Genomic DNA, 17,812 nt, shown 5'->3' with positions numbered 1-17,812 from the left:
GGTTAAGCACAGCAGTGTGCAACTGGTTCAAACAGAATTAAGTCATATGAAACGTGTGTTTCATATGGTAACAAAATGTAGTTTTTATAAATTAGTGTATAGTTTTGACAAGAGTGTTTAATTTAGCAAAGGATCTGAGGTGTTCTGATATTGTGTGTGGTTGTGCTAATTGTGTCCTGCCTTTGGTCCGCTTTGCATTCACATCTCAAATGAACCGCAGCAGGGTTCACTTGCAAGAGTGAATGAGCTTTCATACCACCCCAAACCAACCGGACTATCAGAGGAAATTAACCAGGGTTCGATTAAAGCTTATTATAGTTTATCACAGTATCATGAGCATGTCTTTGTCAGTGGAGTATGTAGTTGAGTCATCTTGTGGCACAAGCTCAGACCTCAGCTCAGGAGATCAGCTGAAACAGAGACTGTTTTATCCAGTCCTCGGCAGAATGCTGCAAGAGCTTGAGAGCAGGTTCTCATGAGTTGGAGAACAACTTATGAGAGGCATACAGGCATGTTATCCAGCCTCAGACCAGTTTCTCTCAGTGGAATTGCTGCAACCCCTCGCCACATATTACAATATCCAACTACTGCCAGAGGAGATCACAGTTGCAAAGAGTTTCCTGGCCAGGACAGGCAGAGATGCAGTCCCTACTATCCAAAGTGTCTTTTCCCTCCTGGATGATAATAATAATAATAATAATAATAATAATAATAATAATAATAATAATAATAATAATAATAATAATAATAATAATAATAATAATAATAATAATAATAATAATAATAATAATAATAATAATAATAATAATAATAATAATAATAATAATAATAATAATAATAATAATAATAATAATAATAATAATGCATTTTATTTATAAGGCGCCTTTCAGGACACTAAAAAAAAAGTCTACAAATCGGTGAATGAAAGAATTATAGGATCAAATGAAAACTACGTTTACTAAAAATGGATGTTTAAAATTACTAAAAACCAACAAAAAATACCAAACGCTAACAAACATTCAGCACAGACAATGGAGATGCTGCCATCTTAAAAAATATATTAAAAAAAAAATTAAACAATTTTTTTTTTAAAGCTCCGGGGCTAGGAGAAAAACATCCGGGGCTAAAGCCCCGGAAGCCCAGGGCTAACGACGCCACTGGACTACAGTACACTTATGTCTTGAGACAGCTCTATGCATAGTCCGCTGCAGATCAACAAGGCTCTACCAGGTAGTGCGTCGGCGCGATTCAGAGGGAGATCTAATTGTATTGCCTATGTCTTTCTATTACCCTGCCCATACCTGTACCTCCCCTCCCCCATGCTGCTATGATGCCCAGATTTCCCCAAGGGCATCAATAAATGTATATCTTATCTTATGGATTAGTTCATATTCTGTTGCAGTTGCAGCATTTATAATTCATATATTCAGTGTGTTTGTTTTCTCCACAAGGACACTCAAAAACAATTAGTTCACTTTGATAGGGTTAAGATTTATTAATAAAGAAATTATGTAAACATCAAAACTAGGGCTGTCAATCAATTAAACTATAATCATGATTAATTACGATTGTCCAGTTATTTGTGATTAATTGCATATAAATCGCACATTTTTGTATCTGTTCAAAATGTAAGTGTTTAATACTCTTATCACCGTGGGAGTGAACAGATATGTTTGCTTTATGCAAATCTAGGTTTATTAAATAAGATAAATAACCAAAATTACAAATATCTTTACAAAATAACATTTATAAAAAGAAATATGCTGCAAATAATCACAACATGGAAAACCAATAGGCAACAACAGATGGCTATATTGACCTGTTACATTTACATGTAATATTACTCACACAATGTAGTGTCCAACTTTACACTTACACACATAAAGGTTCACTAAAACTTATTTTAAGCTAAACCCAATGGTGGACCTCAATGCATTGCAAAACCACAGACACATTGTACAACAGGTACATTGGTATCAACTAAAGAATAAAGGGTCACAAAAACATCCCACGAATCCAACTGCTGACCTTTTACAGACTAATATGCTTTTGTACAGTAATACAGAAATTCTCTCTCTCCCCCTCTCACACAGTCTACCATGTTATTTATTTTCATTGTCTGGGCATATTGGGGGACAGACAGAAATACACTCAGAAATGTTTGTCTGAAGAAGTCTTCCTTTTTCTTGATAAGTATATTATGAACTGGTATGATATATATATAATAAATTTTTTAACGTGTGTTATGCATGAAAGATGTGTGGCATTAACACGTTATTAACACGCTAACTGTGACAGCCCTAGTTAAAGCGAATTACACAGCAGACAGTATGGAATACATCAGATAGATGATTGTTGACGTTGTAATGTAAATGTGTGCTTGAGATTAAATGAAATACCACAGCAGAGTAGAGTCATAGGAGGACAGATTCAACACTAGAAATGATTTTCAAAGATGTATTGCTACTCCTGTGCTTTATTTCAACTCACCAAAGTTAAACAAGGTTTCGCTTCACGCAGGACGCTTTTTCAGGCCTGATTACCTTTTATTTTTATACCCCAGAGGAAAACAATGTTTAATTGACCTCATACAAGAGGCTTCTCCAGGCCCGAAGAAAGTGTTGGGGGGGAATAAAGCAGTGGAGTAACAAGGTCATCTTTCTTTTCTGAAGTAGCACTGCAAATATACTGTATATATATATATATATTTTTTTTTTTTTTACCAAAGACAAACAAACCGCACAAACAATTCACACCTAAGCCAGTTTCAGAACCTCGGTCACCATGACACCAACTCCATCGAACACTTCGTGGACAGGAGCATTGCACATGAAGGCGCTGGTGGTGACCAGCTTGTTCTTGACGTCAACGTGCGCTTCCCCAACGTCCGTATTCACATGCTTGCAACCCATCGCCCTCATGACTCCTGCGGTCTGCGCGTAGGGCCACCTGGAGGCAGGGGGGAGACAAGAACAAGACAACATTAGAACCGTATATCGTCCTTTCCACTTAGTTGAGTTAATTTGACAATATGGAAACGACACTATCGCACGATTCCTTCACGGCTTTGAATTCGTTGTGGATAACACAATGAAGTCTCAGACTTGTTTCCATTGTCGACTTATTTGCATCCGACAACAAACTAAATGATACAGATAAAAACATATAATTAAACAGCCTCCAACAATGACAACCCAATACAACAATAACATCAGACGTTTATCTACATGTCACCCCTTCACATACTGTACCTGTCACTCTCTTTATCCTGTCCCACGGTGAGCTCACAGCCAGGCAGGGTCTTGGCAGCGAGGACCGGGGAGATGCAGCACATACCCAGGGGCTTGTCAGCCTGATGGAAGGCCTTGATGAGCTTGTCCACCTGGGGCTGGACGGTGAACTCTTTCCCCTTCGTTGCCCAGTCAGACAGGTTCTTAGCCACTCCAAAGCCCCCTGATGGAAGAACACACGCAAGAGGACGACTTCAGGCTGTTTCCAAAGGATATCCGTAGAGGTTAGGTTCAACATAATTCAAAATACAGTGACAGTGTCATATAGGCAAAGCGCCCAGTCCTTGTCTCTCTCCATTGGCTCCCAGTGAGGAAGAGAATCAACTTTAAAATTACATTGAGGAACTCTTGGTCCAACCCGTCAGCTCCAGCCTGGTTCCCTTTTTTGCCATTGTCCTGTCCATTTATTCGTAACCCCCCCCCCCCCCCCCCCTTCGGGCTGCGCCCCAGACAGATGTAAAACCTGGCTGGGGGGGCACGTTATAAATGAAAATATCATATCATATCATATCAAGGAACAATCTCTAAACTGTGGGTCAAGGTGCAATGCCTGTAAACCGCCACTGGGGGTAGCGTGGCTGTGATACAAATTGATGGTACTGCAACTGAAGGCACACTTCTGCTTCACCGATCTCACCTGGAATGATGACGGCATCAAAGGCCGCAACGTCCAGCTTGGCCAGGTCAGTCACATTGCCCCTAGCGATGCGAGCGCTCTCCCGCAGGACGTTGCGTTTCAGCTCTTCTGGTTTCTCCTCACAGTGGTTCACCACCGACTGATCCGAATTGGGAGCAAACATCTTGACCTGGGCAAATCAATAATGAGATCAATCATATTATCAATGATAGTCATATATATAATTTTTATTTTATTTTTTTTACATATCAATCATCTTTGGTGAGTTGGCCTGCTTCCTTTTTTCCTGTTGCATGCCACTCAGACCCAGTTCTCATTTTCATCAAACCATAATAATTCAATTACCTGTTCTGCATTCTCACACAAAGGAGCACGCAGGTTTTCATATAAAGTAGCCTACAATAAAACTAGGTGCCATTTATGTTCATTATCTCCCAGATCACAAAACGTCCTCACGTACCTCCTTCTATTATTGCCAGGGGTAGAACGCCTCTTCCCGGGTAGACATAGGGTTCCACCCCAGAAGGTTTCGGTTCTATCTATTTGAGGGTCCTTAGCATGGACACGTTTGGGAACTCCTCACCATACTACATGTCAGCGTGTGCATCGGACCAGAGGATGTTGCTTGGGTCTCATCATATGGATATTTTAGTGTTTGGAAAAACATGTAATTAAAAGTCACATTGTGGAAAACCTATGAACCCAGAACGCAGTCACAGAGTTCGCCAAAGCGTGCACCGCTACATCCTGCGAAACCACGCCCATCCGAGTGGAGTATACCTGGGGGGGGGGTCACGTGATAGTTCTAAGACCCAGGCGAATTTCTGCCTTTGGTCTTTACCATGGGAGTTTCTTAAGATAGCTGGGTTCATATGGTTCCACTTATTCCTTTGGTCTGACATTTGACAGAGTTGGCATAATTAAATTATTTGTGTTTTTATGTTTGAGAAAAACAAGAAAAAGGAACTGCATTTAAAGACCAGTGTCTCGAGCGAACGCTGCAGAGCTGAGCGTTTTTGAAGTTACGAAACCAAAATAGGAATACCTCACTCCCCAAGTCTATACCAAGGTCCTGGACCCAAACATGTGGCAATATATGGTACATTATCAATAAAAGAAACCTTCTTATCTCTTTGAATCACTGCATCACATCACTGATGCTGTTGGCGGGAAAGGTGGCCATTGAAGATAACATTGAAAGTAAGATGATGTAGTAAGCTCATTGTAAAATGTTATCATATTTTTTTTTTGTCCTTGCATGTAATTTTAGCCATCTTAATTGTTAGTTTCATTATGCATTGTGTGTTGAGTACTAACTTTTAATAATTTTGTTTTGCAATAATAATTGTTTTTGTATGTTTTTTTTTTGTGGAGCCCAGGAAGACTATAGCTGGTTGCTATAGCACCAGCTAATGGGGATCCGTAATAAAATAAATAAAATAAAATAAAATAAGCAGGAAGGGTACATCTCTGGCAGCCGAGGGTCAGTGGCATTGTTTGTCAAATAGCATAGTTTTTAGTTTGTAGTTTAGTTTAGTAGTTTAGACATATTAGCATGATAGGTAGTAGTATAAGTATAGTAGCATAGTAGTAAGGTAGGTACATAATAGTAAAAGACAGTCAGAAGGTACGTTTTGTTTTCAGATATTGATTAAAGAGGTGTGTTTTTAGTCGACAGCAGCAGGAGACCGGCCGGGGTTTCAGCTGTCCTGACTGCGGTCGGCAGTTGGTGCCACCATCGCGGAGCGAGTAAATGGGTGTCCTATACTGTCCTTACTTCTGCCCCAGCGCGACTCAGGTGGACCAGCGTGGCGGAGGCCTCGTGGATCTCTGTGCCATCGTACACCCCACAGCCCGCGAGAATAACTGCCACGCGCTTCACCATGGTTCCTGTGGCACACACACACACAAACACAATGACTAGGCACTTTTCACAAGCCGCCCCGCTGCACATGCTCGTATTAAAGATTTAAAAAGCCAGGTGATATCCATGCCACCGGAGAGAGCGGCTGCCAGGAAGCTCATCGCCGGCTCATACATTCTGCATTGAACGAAATTGAACAAGAGGAAACAGGAGTGTGAACGTCGACACCCTACTGCTGTGAATACCTACCACGGGCAGACGTGGCCCTGCGTCACAATGAGACGTGGAATAAAAACAATTCATCACAGCCTTCTCTAAAAGTCAAGCGAATTATTTTACAATGGTTATCTTCTCGTGTTTCATCAAGAGTTTGATCTCAGTATGTGGGCACATGAACAGTGTTTTGTTCCTGTCTAAAGCATTACACTTACATTTACATTTAGTCATTTAGCTGATGCTTTTATCCAAAGCAACTCACACGTTCTGTACAACAGGTCAGCAGGAAGGGTACAACTCTTTCAGCTAAGTAACATTGTTCATCAAAGAGTGGTAAACTTGGGTGCTACATTCTTGAGTAGACATAGTACGGTAGTAATATAGGCAAGGTAGATTCCTTTAGCAAAGTGCATGACAGTATGAAGCATTATGTATTATGCATTGTTGATAAAGTTGCCATGTTGAGACATGGTAATCATATGCTATTAGTAAAATATACACATAGATTCTCTCACCTGTAAAAAAAAAGTAGTTGGTCTGGCTTTAAGAGCTGAAGTGACTGTTCCAAAAGAGGTGTGTATAGGTTGAACTGAAAGGGAGCCTTTATACTCCTGCCTGCCTTGGCTCTTCCCACACGGCACACCCACCACTCTGGACGTCTGACATCATTGAGGGAATTAGTTTTCGGTTTTATTATTTGCATGCCGTCTCAGTCAGACAAATTGCTGATTCATGATGAACCGGTTCAGTCAAAAGAAATATAGGGTTGGGGGCGGGCCGCGTGGCGGGGGAAGGTTGTGATTAAACCATTGCACTTTCGTTTATTTTCGTTTATTTTTGTACAGTAATTATAGGCTACATTGTATTTTAACGAACCGCGTGTCGGAGCCGGAGCGCAGTATAATAATTTATTATTAAACAAACAGTAGAACCTTGCATTTAGATGCCTGTTTTGCACCATTATTTAAGCTATTGTGCAAAACAATGATTGGGTTACAATTATAGGTTATAAAGATCCCTTTAACCTTGCCTACTCGGGATAAATAACAGACACACAACCCACACTACTTTACACGGATTTAAATGAGCGAAATCCCCCCTTCCCAAAGTCAATAAAAAGGGGGAAACTCGATTATAAAATGTGTTTCAAATTATTGCAAATATGATTCCTGTATAGGAAGTTAGATACAAACGTAATATATACCAATTAATTGCCAAAGCTTGGGTTGCTCAAGGAAATTACCTTTTGCCTTTCTACGGTGTTGGTGGTATTCTGTAACAGGTAGGTCCTGACGTCACGACTGGGGCTGTATAAAGTATAAACAGCGCTCCCGACAGCGAGGATGCGTTGCTGTGATGATGGCTGATACCGAGTCACTTCATTTCTCCGTGGGCATTCTGGGGATCTCTGCTGGTAAGCAGTTTTTTCTTTTCTTTTCACATTGCTTTACGTTTGATGCTGATCCCCACTCCCTCTGTAAACCGCCGAATTAATAATATGTATGTATTAGGTGGCTGGGGGGGGGGGGGGGGGGGGGTACATCTCAGATTTTCTGGATCATTGAAATATTGCACCATGTCAGGTCACATGTATTGATTGTCATACATATACGTGTAATAGACAGCCAATTATAACGTTTGAGGTTTTGTCACAAAACAAAGTTTTGAAGATGTGTGTTGTTGAGTGAAAGTGTGAAACACACGAAAGCCTGTAAGTAAACTGCAGTACACCACGTTTACCATCGGAGGGGGCAAACGCACAACTGTCAAGCTTAGCACCTGAATGAATAGAACAGTATTAAGCTTAAAAAGTCAGACAGGCTGTAATAAAAGGATGTTGTTGGAGACAGTTCCGGATAAACAAATGTTGTTTTGAACCGCAGGTTCTCTGCTGCTTCTTGTAAATAACTATGCCAGCTCCCCCGGAGAAGACTTCATCCCCCATACTGCACTGGGGGTTCTACTTCTCATCATTGCTTCCCTCTTGGCTTATGCAGGTTTGTTTTGATTATCATGACGTACTGTAGACATGTATACACTCACAGTCTCACACCATTTATATATTATTAACAAGAAAGGTTTAACAAGGGGCGGCTGGGTGGCGCAGCGGACATTGCACTCGTCACCAAAGCAAGAGACACCGGTATCGAATCCGGCTGTCTGTGTTGCCTCCGGCTTGGGCCGGCCGTCATACTAACTCAATTGGCAGAGTTAGCGGGTGGGAAGTCGATGGGTGGTAATCTGGATGTTGTAAACAGCGACTCCTACAGGTCGGTTGGGGCGCCTGCACAGCAGAGTCAGGAAAATGGCGGGGGCAGTGTGAGCCTCCTACACGTTACTCCTCGCCAATTGAGAATCCGCGCTGGCAGGTGAAAAGATGTGACTGGCTGCCTCCACGTGTATCGGAGGGGACATGTGATGGGCTTCTATCCTCCCTACAACCGGCCAGTGGGGGGGGGGGCACATGCGAGCAACGTTCAAGACAGGGGAGGGAGGAATTGGCACGGCTAAATTGCGATGGGAGACAAATAGAAAAAGGAGGAGAAAAAGTGGATAAAAAAAAGAAAGGTTTAACAAGCTTCCTTCCTCCACCTCTCTCTCTCTCTCTCTCTCTCTCTCTCCTTCTAGGTGTGCGTCGTAGTCTGTCCCACACCCAGCTGTTGTCATGTCTGTGTCTGACCGTGTCTGCCCTGTGGTGTGGCTCTGGCCTGGTGTACATCCTGGCAGGACAAGGGGTGCTCCAGACCACAGAGATCAGGCCCTCCCTGGTCCCGGGCCTGGCAGCGTTCACCCTGGCCCTCCTCGTCATCGCTGCGGTAGCGGTCACAGTAAAGGAAGTCGTCCTGTTCGTCGTAGCTCTCAGCATTAGCTTAGCTTGCGCCCATCAGATAGCCGGCCTGTCGGACGCCGCTTTCGGCCAATCCGCCGCGGCCGCCAACTACCTCCTCGTGTGCCTCGTCTGTATTTACTTTGGCTTCGGACGCCTCTTGTCCTACATCACCCGCGGTAAGGTGGAGCCCCCGGGGACCAGCCTGAAGAAGAAGGATGCGCTGAGGACGGCGCAGAGCCAGGACTGCAACGACGCAGTCTCCGTGGGCCTGGTGATGAACCTGCTCTCTGCCTGTGTGCTAGCATGTCCCCTGTTGGGCGTCGTCCCTCGGCTCTCCGTGGGTCACGTACCCTGGCTGTGGACAGCCGGGGTCTTTCAGCTCGCCGTGTGCGTCCTCTCCTACCGCGCCATGGACACGCTCGCCGCCACCTTCTACGGCTTCACGGCGGTGCTGAGGTTCGCCGAGGGTTACAGCGCTCTCTTGACTTTTTACTCCGTCCAGCCTTTCTCCCCTGTTCCTTTCCCTGTCGTCCTTTCTGTCCTTTTCTTCGTCCTCGCTCTGTTTAGTTGTCAGAAGAGCCTGCTGGAGGGGGTCTACCAGCTGTTCTTCGTGGCCTACAGCATCGCCATTGCTGCCCAGCCCCGAGGCTTCTTCCAAGGAGGCACCCAGGGCGTGCAGGCGGCCATTTTCGTAGCCTCCGCCATCGTTCTTCTAGTCACCACATTCAATATGGTTTCTGCAAAGAAGATCCCCGCAGGGCAGGGCTTATTCAAGGCTCTGGTGACCCGAATTAATGGTTTCACTCTCCGAGCCGCCGATGAAGACCTCCACGCGCCTTACCTGGGCCACTCCAAGTACGCAGACGCAGAGGTGTTAGGCCACGCCTGCAGCACGCTGGCCGCCTTCGCCCTCACAGCCGCCGCGGGCGACGGAGGTCCCCTCTCGGTGCTGGTCCTGCCCTGGGCGGTGGCGGCCGGCGGGGCGCTCCAGCTGCTGTGCGGCTCCGTGGCTTTCTCCCGCGGTAAAACCCTCGAGAGCACCACCTTCATTCTCTACGGCGTGATGTGGACCATTTGGGGTTTAGCGCGGTACGGCGGTCTGTACGGCGAAAGCAGAGGCTTCGGCGTGGCTGTGGGGATCATCGGCTTCATGCTGTTCAACTGTTTAGTGACAGTGGCGGCGTTGTTTTTGAACGTCGCCTGGTTCACCTATGCCCTCACCTTCCAGCTGATTCTCATCAGCTTCCTATTGGATGCAGTGGGGGCACTGCCCTATGGGTATGACATAGGGGCCAGCATCATCTTTGGCTTGGTCAGTTTCTATTGTTTCCTGGCTCACGTCTTCAACAGCACCTTCAAGGCCCCTCAGATCCCCCTGGGAGAGCCCTTCATCAAGCTGAGTGGCTCAGAGGGAGGCAGAGACAGCTGTCTGCACCTACCAGCACGCAAGGCCACTTCTGTCCAGCAAATTGCAGGTAAAATTATATATAACAGTAATCCAGAACTATTTTATTGCACTGTAAAAAAAACTGTGATTTTATATGTCTGCTCATTTTTAAATGTTTAAAACTGAATCAAACCATAAACAAAGTGGCCTATTGGGATGTTAGATCCTAATGTGAAAAACTGATTTTATATGTCTGCACTTTATGTGCTCAATAAAGTGCAATAAAGTCGCCTTTTTCTGTTTGAGCTGCAATCTTTGTATGAAAGGTGCTATACAAATACAGTTTATTATTATTATTATTATTATTATTATTATTATTATTATTATTATTATTATTATTATTATTATTGTTATTGTACAAGACAATATTGAATCCTTGACATGAAGAACCATCTAAGTAATTTGTTATCTTATTCTTTGGACATCCCATGTATTTGCACAAATCAATCCATGAATGTACACAACTTTTTGTTTGTGATAAACCTCGAAGTTAACATACACTGCGTCAGGTAATGCAGTCAGAGTTTACTGCTTAGTTCAGTAGATGACCTCGCTCACTTCATTTGCAGAAATCATGAAAAATGGCGGCATATGTGGAATGCCGACGGACACGGTGTACGTGTTGGTGGCCGCCTGCAACCGGCCCGACGCCGTCATCAAGGCGTACAAGTGAGTCTCAGATGGGATGAGGTCAGGTGGGATGAGGTCAGATGGGATGAGGTCAGGTGGGATGAGGTCAGATGGGATGAGGTCAGGTGGGATGAGGTCAGGTGGGATGAGGTCAGGTGGGATGAGGTCAGGTGGGATGAGGTCAGGTGGGATGAGGTCAGATGGGATGAGGTCAGGTGGGATGAGGTCAGGTGGGATGAGGTCAGATGGGATGAGGTCAGGTGGGATGAGGTCAGGTGGGATGAGGTCAGATGGGATGAGGTCAGATGGGATGAGGTCAGGTGGGATGAGGTCAGATGGGATGAGGTCAGATGGGATGAGGTCAGATGGGATGAGGTCAGGTGGGATGAGGTCAGATGGGATGAGGTCAGGTGGGATGAGATCAGGTGGGATGAGGTCAGATAGGATGAGATCAGGTGGGATGAGGTCAGATGGGATGAGGTCAGATGGGATGAGGTCAGGTGGGATGAGGTCAGGTGGGATGAGGTCAGATAGGATGAGATCAGGTGGATCTTTATTAATCCCTGTGGGGAAACTCTGTCTGTTTTATTGCCTTAATTGTTATGTATTACGAAACCTATTTTTAATTATGATTATTATTATTTAAAAAAAAAATCATTATTTGATAATGATACAAAAAAAATTGTATACAAGACAAAACATATATGAATATAACAGAAAAAAAAAATATATATATATATATATATATATTTTTTTTTTAAATGTTTTATTATTGCAAAACAAAACTTATTAAAAGTCAGTACTCAACACACAATGTATAATGAAACTTTCAGTAAAGGTGGTTAAAATATATGCAAGTACAGAAACAGGATAAAACAAAAATAGTCAATAATAACATTTTAACCGTATACAGTGTATATCCAGCGAAGTTACAATTATATAAATGTTAGTATATAATATACCCCTAATACCTATTTTCTAAAACCCTACACACATATGCTCCAGCTCAAACCCCCCCCTCCCGGACCCCCTCTTGGATAGTACCTCCATTATCCCTCACTCCTAACCAGACACCACCATTATAGGCTAGCTTTAATTCTCTCCACCACTTCTAACCACATTGACATTTTGGATTCATTGAGCCCCAGAATTCTTGCTGTAGATATTTCTTGATATATCACATCGAGATATGTAAGAAACCAAAAAAAAAAAAAAAAAAAAAATGGATGAGGTCAGATGGGATGAGGTCAGGTGGGATGAGATCAGGTGGGATGAGGTCAGATAGGATGAGATCAGGTGGGATGAGGTCAGATGGGATGAGGTCAGATGGGATGAGGTCAGGTGGGATGAGGTCAGGTGGGATGAGGTCAGATAGGATGAGATCAGGTGGATCTTTATTAATCCCTGTGGGGAAACTCTGTCTGTTTTATTGCCTTAATTGTTATGTATTACGAAACCTATTTTTAATTATGATTATTATTATTAAAAAAAAAAAATCATTATTTGATAATGATACAAAAAAAATTGTATACAAGACAAAACATATATGAATATAACAGAAAAAAAAAAATATATATATATATATATATATATATATATATATATATATATATATATATATATATATATACATACACACATATACATACCCACATACTCATCAAATACATTACATTTTTACATTTAGTCATTTAGCTGATGCTTTTATCCAAAGCGACTTAGAAGTTCTGTACAACAAGTTGGCAAGAAGGGCACAACTCTGGCAGCTAAGTAACATTGTTCGCCAAACAGTGTCGAACTTGAGTGCTACAGTCTTGAGTGCATAGTAGTATAGACATGTTGGCATAGTAGGTAGTAATATAGGCAAGGTAGATTCCTTAGTAGCAGAGTGCATATCATTTCAGCTATTGATTGATTGAAGACACAAAAAACCACAACCAATCAAACAAATAAGTAACAGGAGATCTTTCACAAATAACTACAAAACAAAAAACAACACCTATCCACCACTAACCAACCTAATAAAACACACATCCACCCCTAACCAACCTAATACAACACCTATCCACCCTTAACCAACCTAATAAAACACCTATCCACCCTTAACTAACCTAATACAACACCTATCCACCCCTAACTAACCCAATACAACACACACCCACCCCTAACTAACCTAATAAAACACCTATCCACCCCTAACCAACCTAATAAAACACCCATCCACCCCTAACCAACCTAATAAAACACCTATCCACCCCTAACTAACCTAATAAAACACCTATCCACCCCTAACCAACCTAATACAACACCTATCCACCCCTAACCAACCTAATAAAACACACATCCACACCTAACCAACCTAATAAAACACCCATCCACCCCTAACCAACCTAATAAAACACCTATCCACCCCTAACCAACCTAATACAACACCTATCCACCACTAACCAACCTAATACAACACATATCCACCCCTAACCAACCTAATACAACACCTATCCACCCTTAACCAACCTAATACAACACCTATCCACCACTAACCAACCTAATAAAACACCTATCCACCCCTAACCAACCTAATACAACACATATCCACCCCTAACCAACCTAATACAACACCTATCCACCCTTAACCAACCTAATAAAACACACATCCACCCCTAACCAACCTAATAAAACACCTATCCACCCCTAACCAACCTAATACAACACACATCCACCCCTAACCAACCTAATACAACACACATCCACCCCTAACCAACCTAATAAAACACCTATCCACCCCTAACCAACCTAATACAACACCTATCCACCCCTAACCAACCTAATACAACACACATCCACCCCTAACCAACCTAATAAAACACCTATACACCCCTAACCAACCTAATACAACACACATCCACCCCTAACCAACCTAATAAAACACCTATCCACCCCTAACCAACCTAATAAAACACCTATCCACCCCTAACCAACCTAATACAACACCTATCCACCCCTAACCAACCTAATACAACACCTATCCACCCTTAACCAACCTGATACAACACCTATCCACCCTTAACCAACCTAATACAACACCTATCCACCCCTAACCAACCTAATACAACACCTATCCACCCCTAACCAACCTAATACAACACCCATCCACCCCTAACCAACCTAATACAACACCTATCCACCCTTAACCAACCTGATACAACACCTATCCACCCTTAACCAACCTAATACAACACCCATCCACCCCTAACCAACCTAATACAACACCTATCCACCCCTAACCAACCTAATACAACACCCATCCACCCCTAACCAACCTAATACAACACACATCCACCCCTAACCAACCTAATAAAACACCTATCCACCCCTAACCAACCTAATAAAACACCTATCCACCCCTAACCAACCTAATACAACACCCATCCACCCCTAACCAACCTAATAAAACACCTATCCACCCCTAACCAACCTAATAAAACACCTATCCACCCCTAACCAACCTAATAAAACACCTATCCACCCTTAACCAACCTAATACAACACCCATCCACCCCTAACCAACCTAATAAAACACCTATCCACCCCTAACCAACCTAATACAACACACATCCACCCCTAACCAACCTAATAAAACACCTATCCACCCCTAACCAACCTAATAAAACACACATCCACCCCTAACCAACCTGATACAACACACATCCACCCCTAACCAACCTAATAAAACACCTATCCACCCCTAACCAACCTAATAAAACACCTATCCACCCTTAACCAACCTAATACAACACACATCCACCACTAACCAACCTAATACAACACCTATCCACCACTAACCAACCTAATACAACACACATCCACCCCTAACCAACCTAATAAAACACCTATCCACCCTTAACCAACCTAATACAACACCTATCCACCACTAACCAACCTAATAAAACACATATCCACCCCTAACCAACCTAATACACAGATGCACAGTGCAGTGGGAACGTACTTCTCCTTAGTCTCTGTATTACGACACCTTTTAAAAAAAACGTTTCAAAACAGTTACAAAAGTGCTTCTTCACACACGACAAAAGAAAGCAAGTGAGAAGCAATATCATTAGTCTTCATTAAAACATTATTAACACACAACAAAAACAGTTCATTGATCCGTCTATCCATTATTCCACTGGTGACTGACTGCTCTCCCACTGCTGTGCTTGTGGCTCCAGGGTGAAGCAGCAGGCCCAGGACAGACCCATGTCTCTGTGGATCTCTTCCATCAGGCAGCTGGAGCCGGTCAGACACCTGCTGAGCCCTCTGCTCCTGGACTTCATGCAGGCTGCATGGCCTTCCTCTATCAGCATGGTCATCCCCAGAGGTGTGTGTGTGTGTGTGTGTGTGTGTGTGTGTGTGTGTGTGTGTGTGTGTGTGTGTGTGTGTGTGTGTGTGTGTGTGTGTGTGTGTGTGTGTGTGGGTGTGGGTGTGTGGGGGTGTGTGTGGGTGTGTGTGTGTGTGGGTGTGTGTGTGTGTGTGTGTGTGTGTGTGTGTGTGTGCGTGCGTGCGTGCGTGCGTGTGGGTGTGTGTGGGTGTGTGTGTGTGTGTTTGTCTGTGTGTGCAGTTGTGTTTGCTTGCTTGCTTGCTTGCGTGTGCGCATGTGCATTACTAAGAATGTGTATGCTTATGTCTGTGTGAGTTTCTTTTTATATATAGTATTTAGAAATATATACAATATATAATACAAAATATTATATATTGTACAATAAAATATATACCATATATGAATACAATAAATATATTTATTTCTAAATACAAAAGATGTTTCCCTGTCGCGTGAATACTTTCGACAACAAATGTTTGTTGTTTCCGCGTTCGAGTTTTGCGCTCTGATTGGCCAGGTGACATGTGCGCCAATCGTGGGACAGCAAGTTCTGCGCCTATTTCCAGGTCTAACAGCCTGCAAACTACCTGGCGTTCTATCGCCATGCTCTAAGACAAACTCTAACCTTAACCAACTTCGAAAGAGTGCCTAAGCTTAACCGTCGGAATCAGGGCAGGCGTTCTATCGCCATGCTCTAAGACAAACTCTAACCATAACCAACTTCGAAAGAGTGCCTAAGCTTAACCAGTGTAGAAACTTGCGGTCCCACGATTGGGGCGTACATGTCACATGACCAGAAATGACCTGGCCAATCAGAGACACGGAAACAAACATTTGTTGTCTAAAGTATTCCGGCCTCCCGGTCACTCACTCATCTTGTCAGTCAGTCGCTACAGTTACTCTGCCCCTAGTGGCGGCTCACGTGTATGGTTTTTTGCTTTGTGTCCACAGTATGACACTGTGTCCCTGTTTGACTTTGAGTGTTCATTTGGTTTCTCCTCTCTTACATACTGTAGGCCCATGGATGGACCCCTTTGGTTTAGGGGAGGCAGCGAAACACATTGGAACTCCACAAAGCATTGCTATCAGAAACCCAGACTGTGCGGTGGCCACACACCTCATCAACATGGTAATCTTTCACAGATGTCATCGTATCAGGAGACGAATTCTGAAGCACGCTGTCTTCAGAGTCTTCTATAAATGGTCATCAGCTAAAGAGAGGATAGTCCCTCTTTGTTCTACTCTATGTTATCATATAAATCCCTCCAAATCACTGTTCCTTATTCATTCACATCTGTCTGTACATACCTGCATATAATCCTTTTTACCTTATCTGTAGATACTACATATATATATCTGTACATATCCCTTACCTACCTTTACTAGTTACTAGTTATTGTATATTACTATTGCACTTTACTGTTACATTTGCACTGTGGTTGGATGCCAAACTTATTTTCGTTGTACTTTACTTGTGTTGTATAATGAAGACAATACATTTGAATCTAATCGAATCTAATCGAATCTATAGGTTGGGCCCATTGCTGTCACATCAGCCAACCCTACAGGCGAGGCAGACACAACTCACCACAACCAAGTTTATGCCAAACTGGGTGACAAGGTGATGACACCAATATTGTACACTAATACATGAGGTAATACATAAATTTTTTTTTTTTTATATATACAGTGCTTTTATACTTTTCCTGTACTGTAGGTGGATGGGGTTCTATGTAATGGCCCCTCCCCGGAGAACATTGCTTCGACTGTGGTCGACTGCACCAAAATTGAAACGGGCCATATCGGGTTCTTCAGAGTGGGACTCATTCCTAAATCTAAGGTATTAGAAATATATAAATATTATAAATACCCGTCAAGCTTCTCTACAAGTAACTAGTTTATATATTCAGTATATATCTCTACTGTGCATAATACCTATTGCTTTTCTTTCTCTCGTTGCTAGGTTCTCCAGATCTTCGAGGAGGTCCAGGGCAGACACAATCGAGGGCAGATGAATCTTGGCTTCGAAGCAGATCTTTCAGACACTCAAAGGGACATCGTTTCAGGAGACGAGGCAGCAGAGTAGGGGGGGGGGGGGGGGAAACATCATCACAGAAGTCCAATCATCACAAACCGGCCGTGATGGCAATGTAACGCCCATATTGTTGGCAATAACCCTGCATTCCGGTTTATTTGACCAATATCAAATCAAATCAATTATATGCTTACAGTGTTGGAAACTCCGTCATGGTACTTTATGACAGTCTATTCTTAATACTTAACACTATAATCAAGAATCCTATAGGACTCCTATAGAAGTCGATGGTACCTTGATGCTTTTATCTTTTGAGCCAATCTTGTATTTAAATGAATAAAATCAGGTCCATGCTGTATCATTGCGTTTATAGTAATGTGTTTGTGTATATAAGGAATGTATATAATGTATAGTGTACACAACAATGTGTTGTGTACATCTGGAATTGACATCTTTGCGACATACTTTCTGTAAATATCGGGCTGCTT

General features: G+C 42.9%; 2 protein-coding genes across 3 annotated transcripts; one reads left to right on the top strand and one right to left on the bottom strand.

Annotated features, from left to right (window-relative positions):
- Window positions 1–1,470: 1,470 nt before the first annotated feature.
- LOC311243215 (glutamine amidotransferase-like class 1 domain-containing protein 3, mitochondrial) lies at window positions 1,471–7,330 on the bottom strand. 2 transcript variants are annotated; one of them, XM_084332351.1, is made up of 5 exons: window positions 7,251–7,330; window positions 5,705–5,817; window positions 3,928–4,096; window positions 3,252–3,453; window positions 1,471–2,949 (listed from the first exon to the last, which is right to left on the bottom strand). In XM_084332351.1, exons 2-5 carry the CDS (start codon window positions 5,810–5,812, stop codon window positions 2,757–2,759), a joined length of 672 nt encoding a protein of 223 aa, XP_084188477.1. In that variant the 5' UTR covers window positions 5,813–5,817; window positions 7,251–7,330; the 3' UTR covers window positions 1,471–2,756. The 2 variants fall into 2 exon arrangements, with proteins under 2 accessions (XP_084188477.1, XP_084188476.1); XM_084332350.1 differs by lacking the exon at window positions 7,251–7,330 and adding an exon at window positions 6,523–6,644.
- On the top strand, window positions 7,269–17,375 carry LOC311242914 (uncharacterized protein; the record flags this gene model as incomplete). Its single annotated transcript, XM_084331979.1, has 9 exons — window positions 7,269–7,421; window positions 7,891–8,004; window positions 8,636–10,312; window positions 10,854–10,953; window positions 15,141–15,289; window positions 16,306–16,418; window positions 16,821–16,910; window positions 17,007–17,129; window positions 17,253–17,375. Exons 1-9 carry the CDS (start codon window positions 7,364–7,366, stop codon window positions 17,373–17,375), a joined length of 2,547 nt encoding a protein of 848 aa, XP_084188105.1. The 5' UTR covers window positions 7,269–7,363.
- Between the last annotated feature and the right edge of the window lie 437 nt (window positions 17,376–17,812).

Source organism: Notolepis coatsorum (genome assembly GCF_963971535.1).
Source record: "Notolepis coatsorum genome assembly, chromosome: 16".
Lineage (NCBI taxonomy): Eukaryota > Metazoa > Chordata > Actinopteri > Aulopiformes > Paralepididae > Notolepis > Notolepis coatsorum.
The sequence above is the reverse complement of the archived record's forward strand: the minus strand, read 5'-3'. Positions and strand labels throughout refer to the sequence as shown.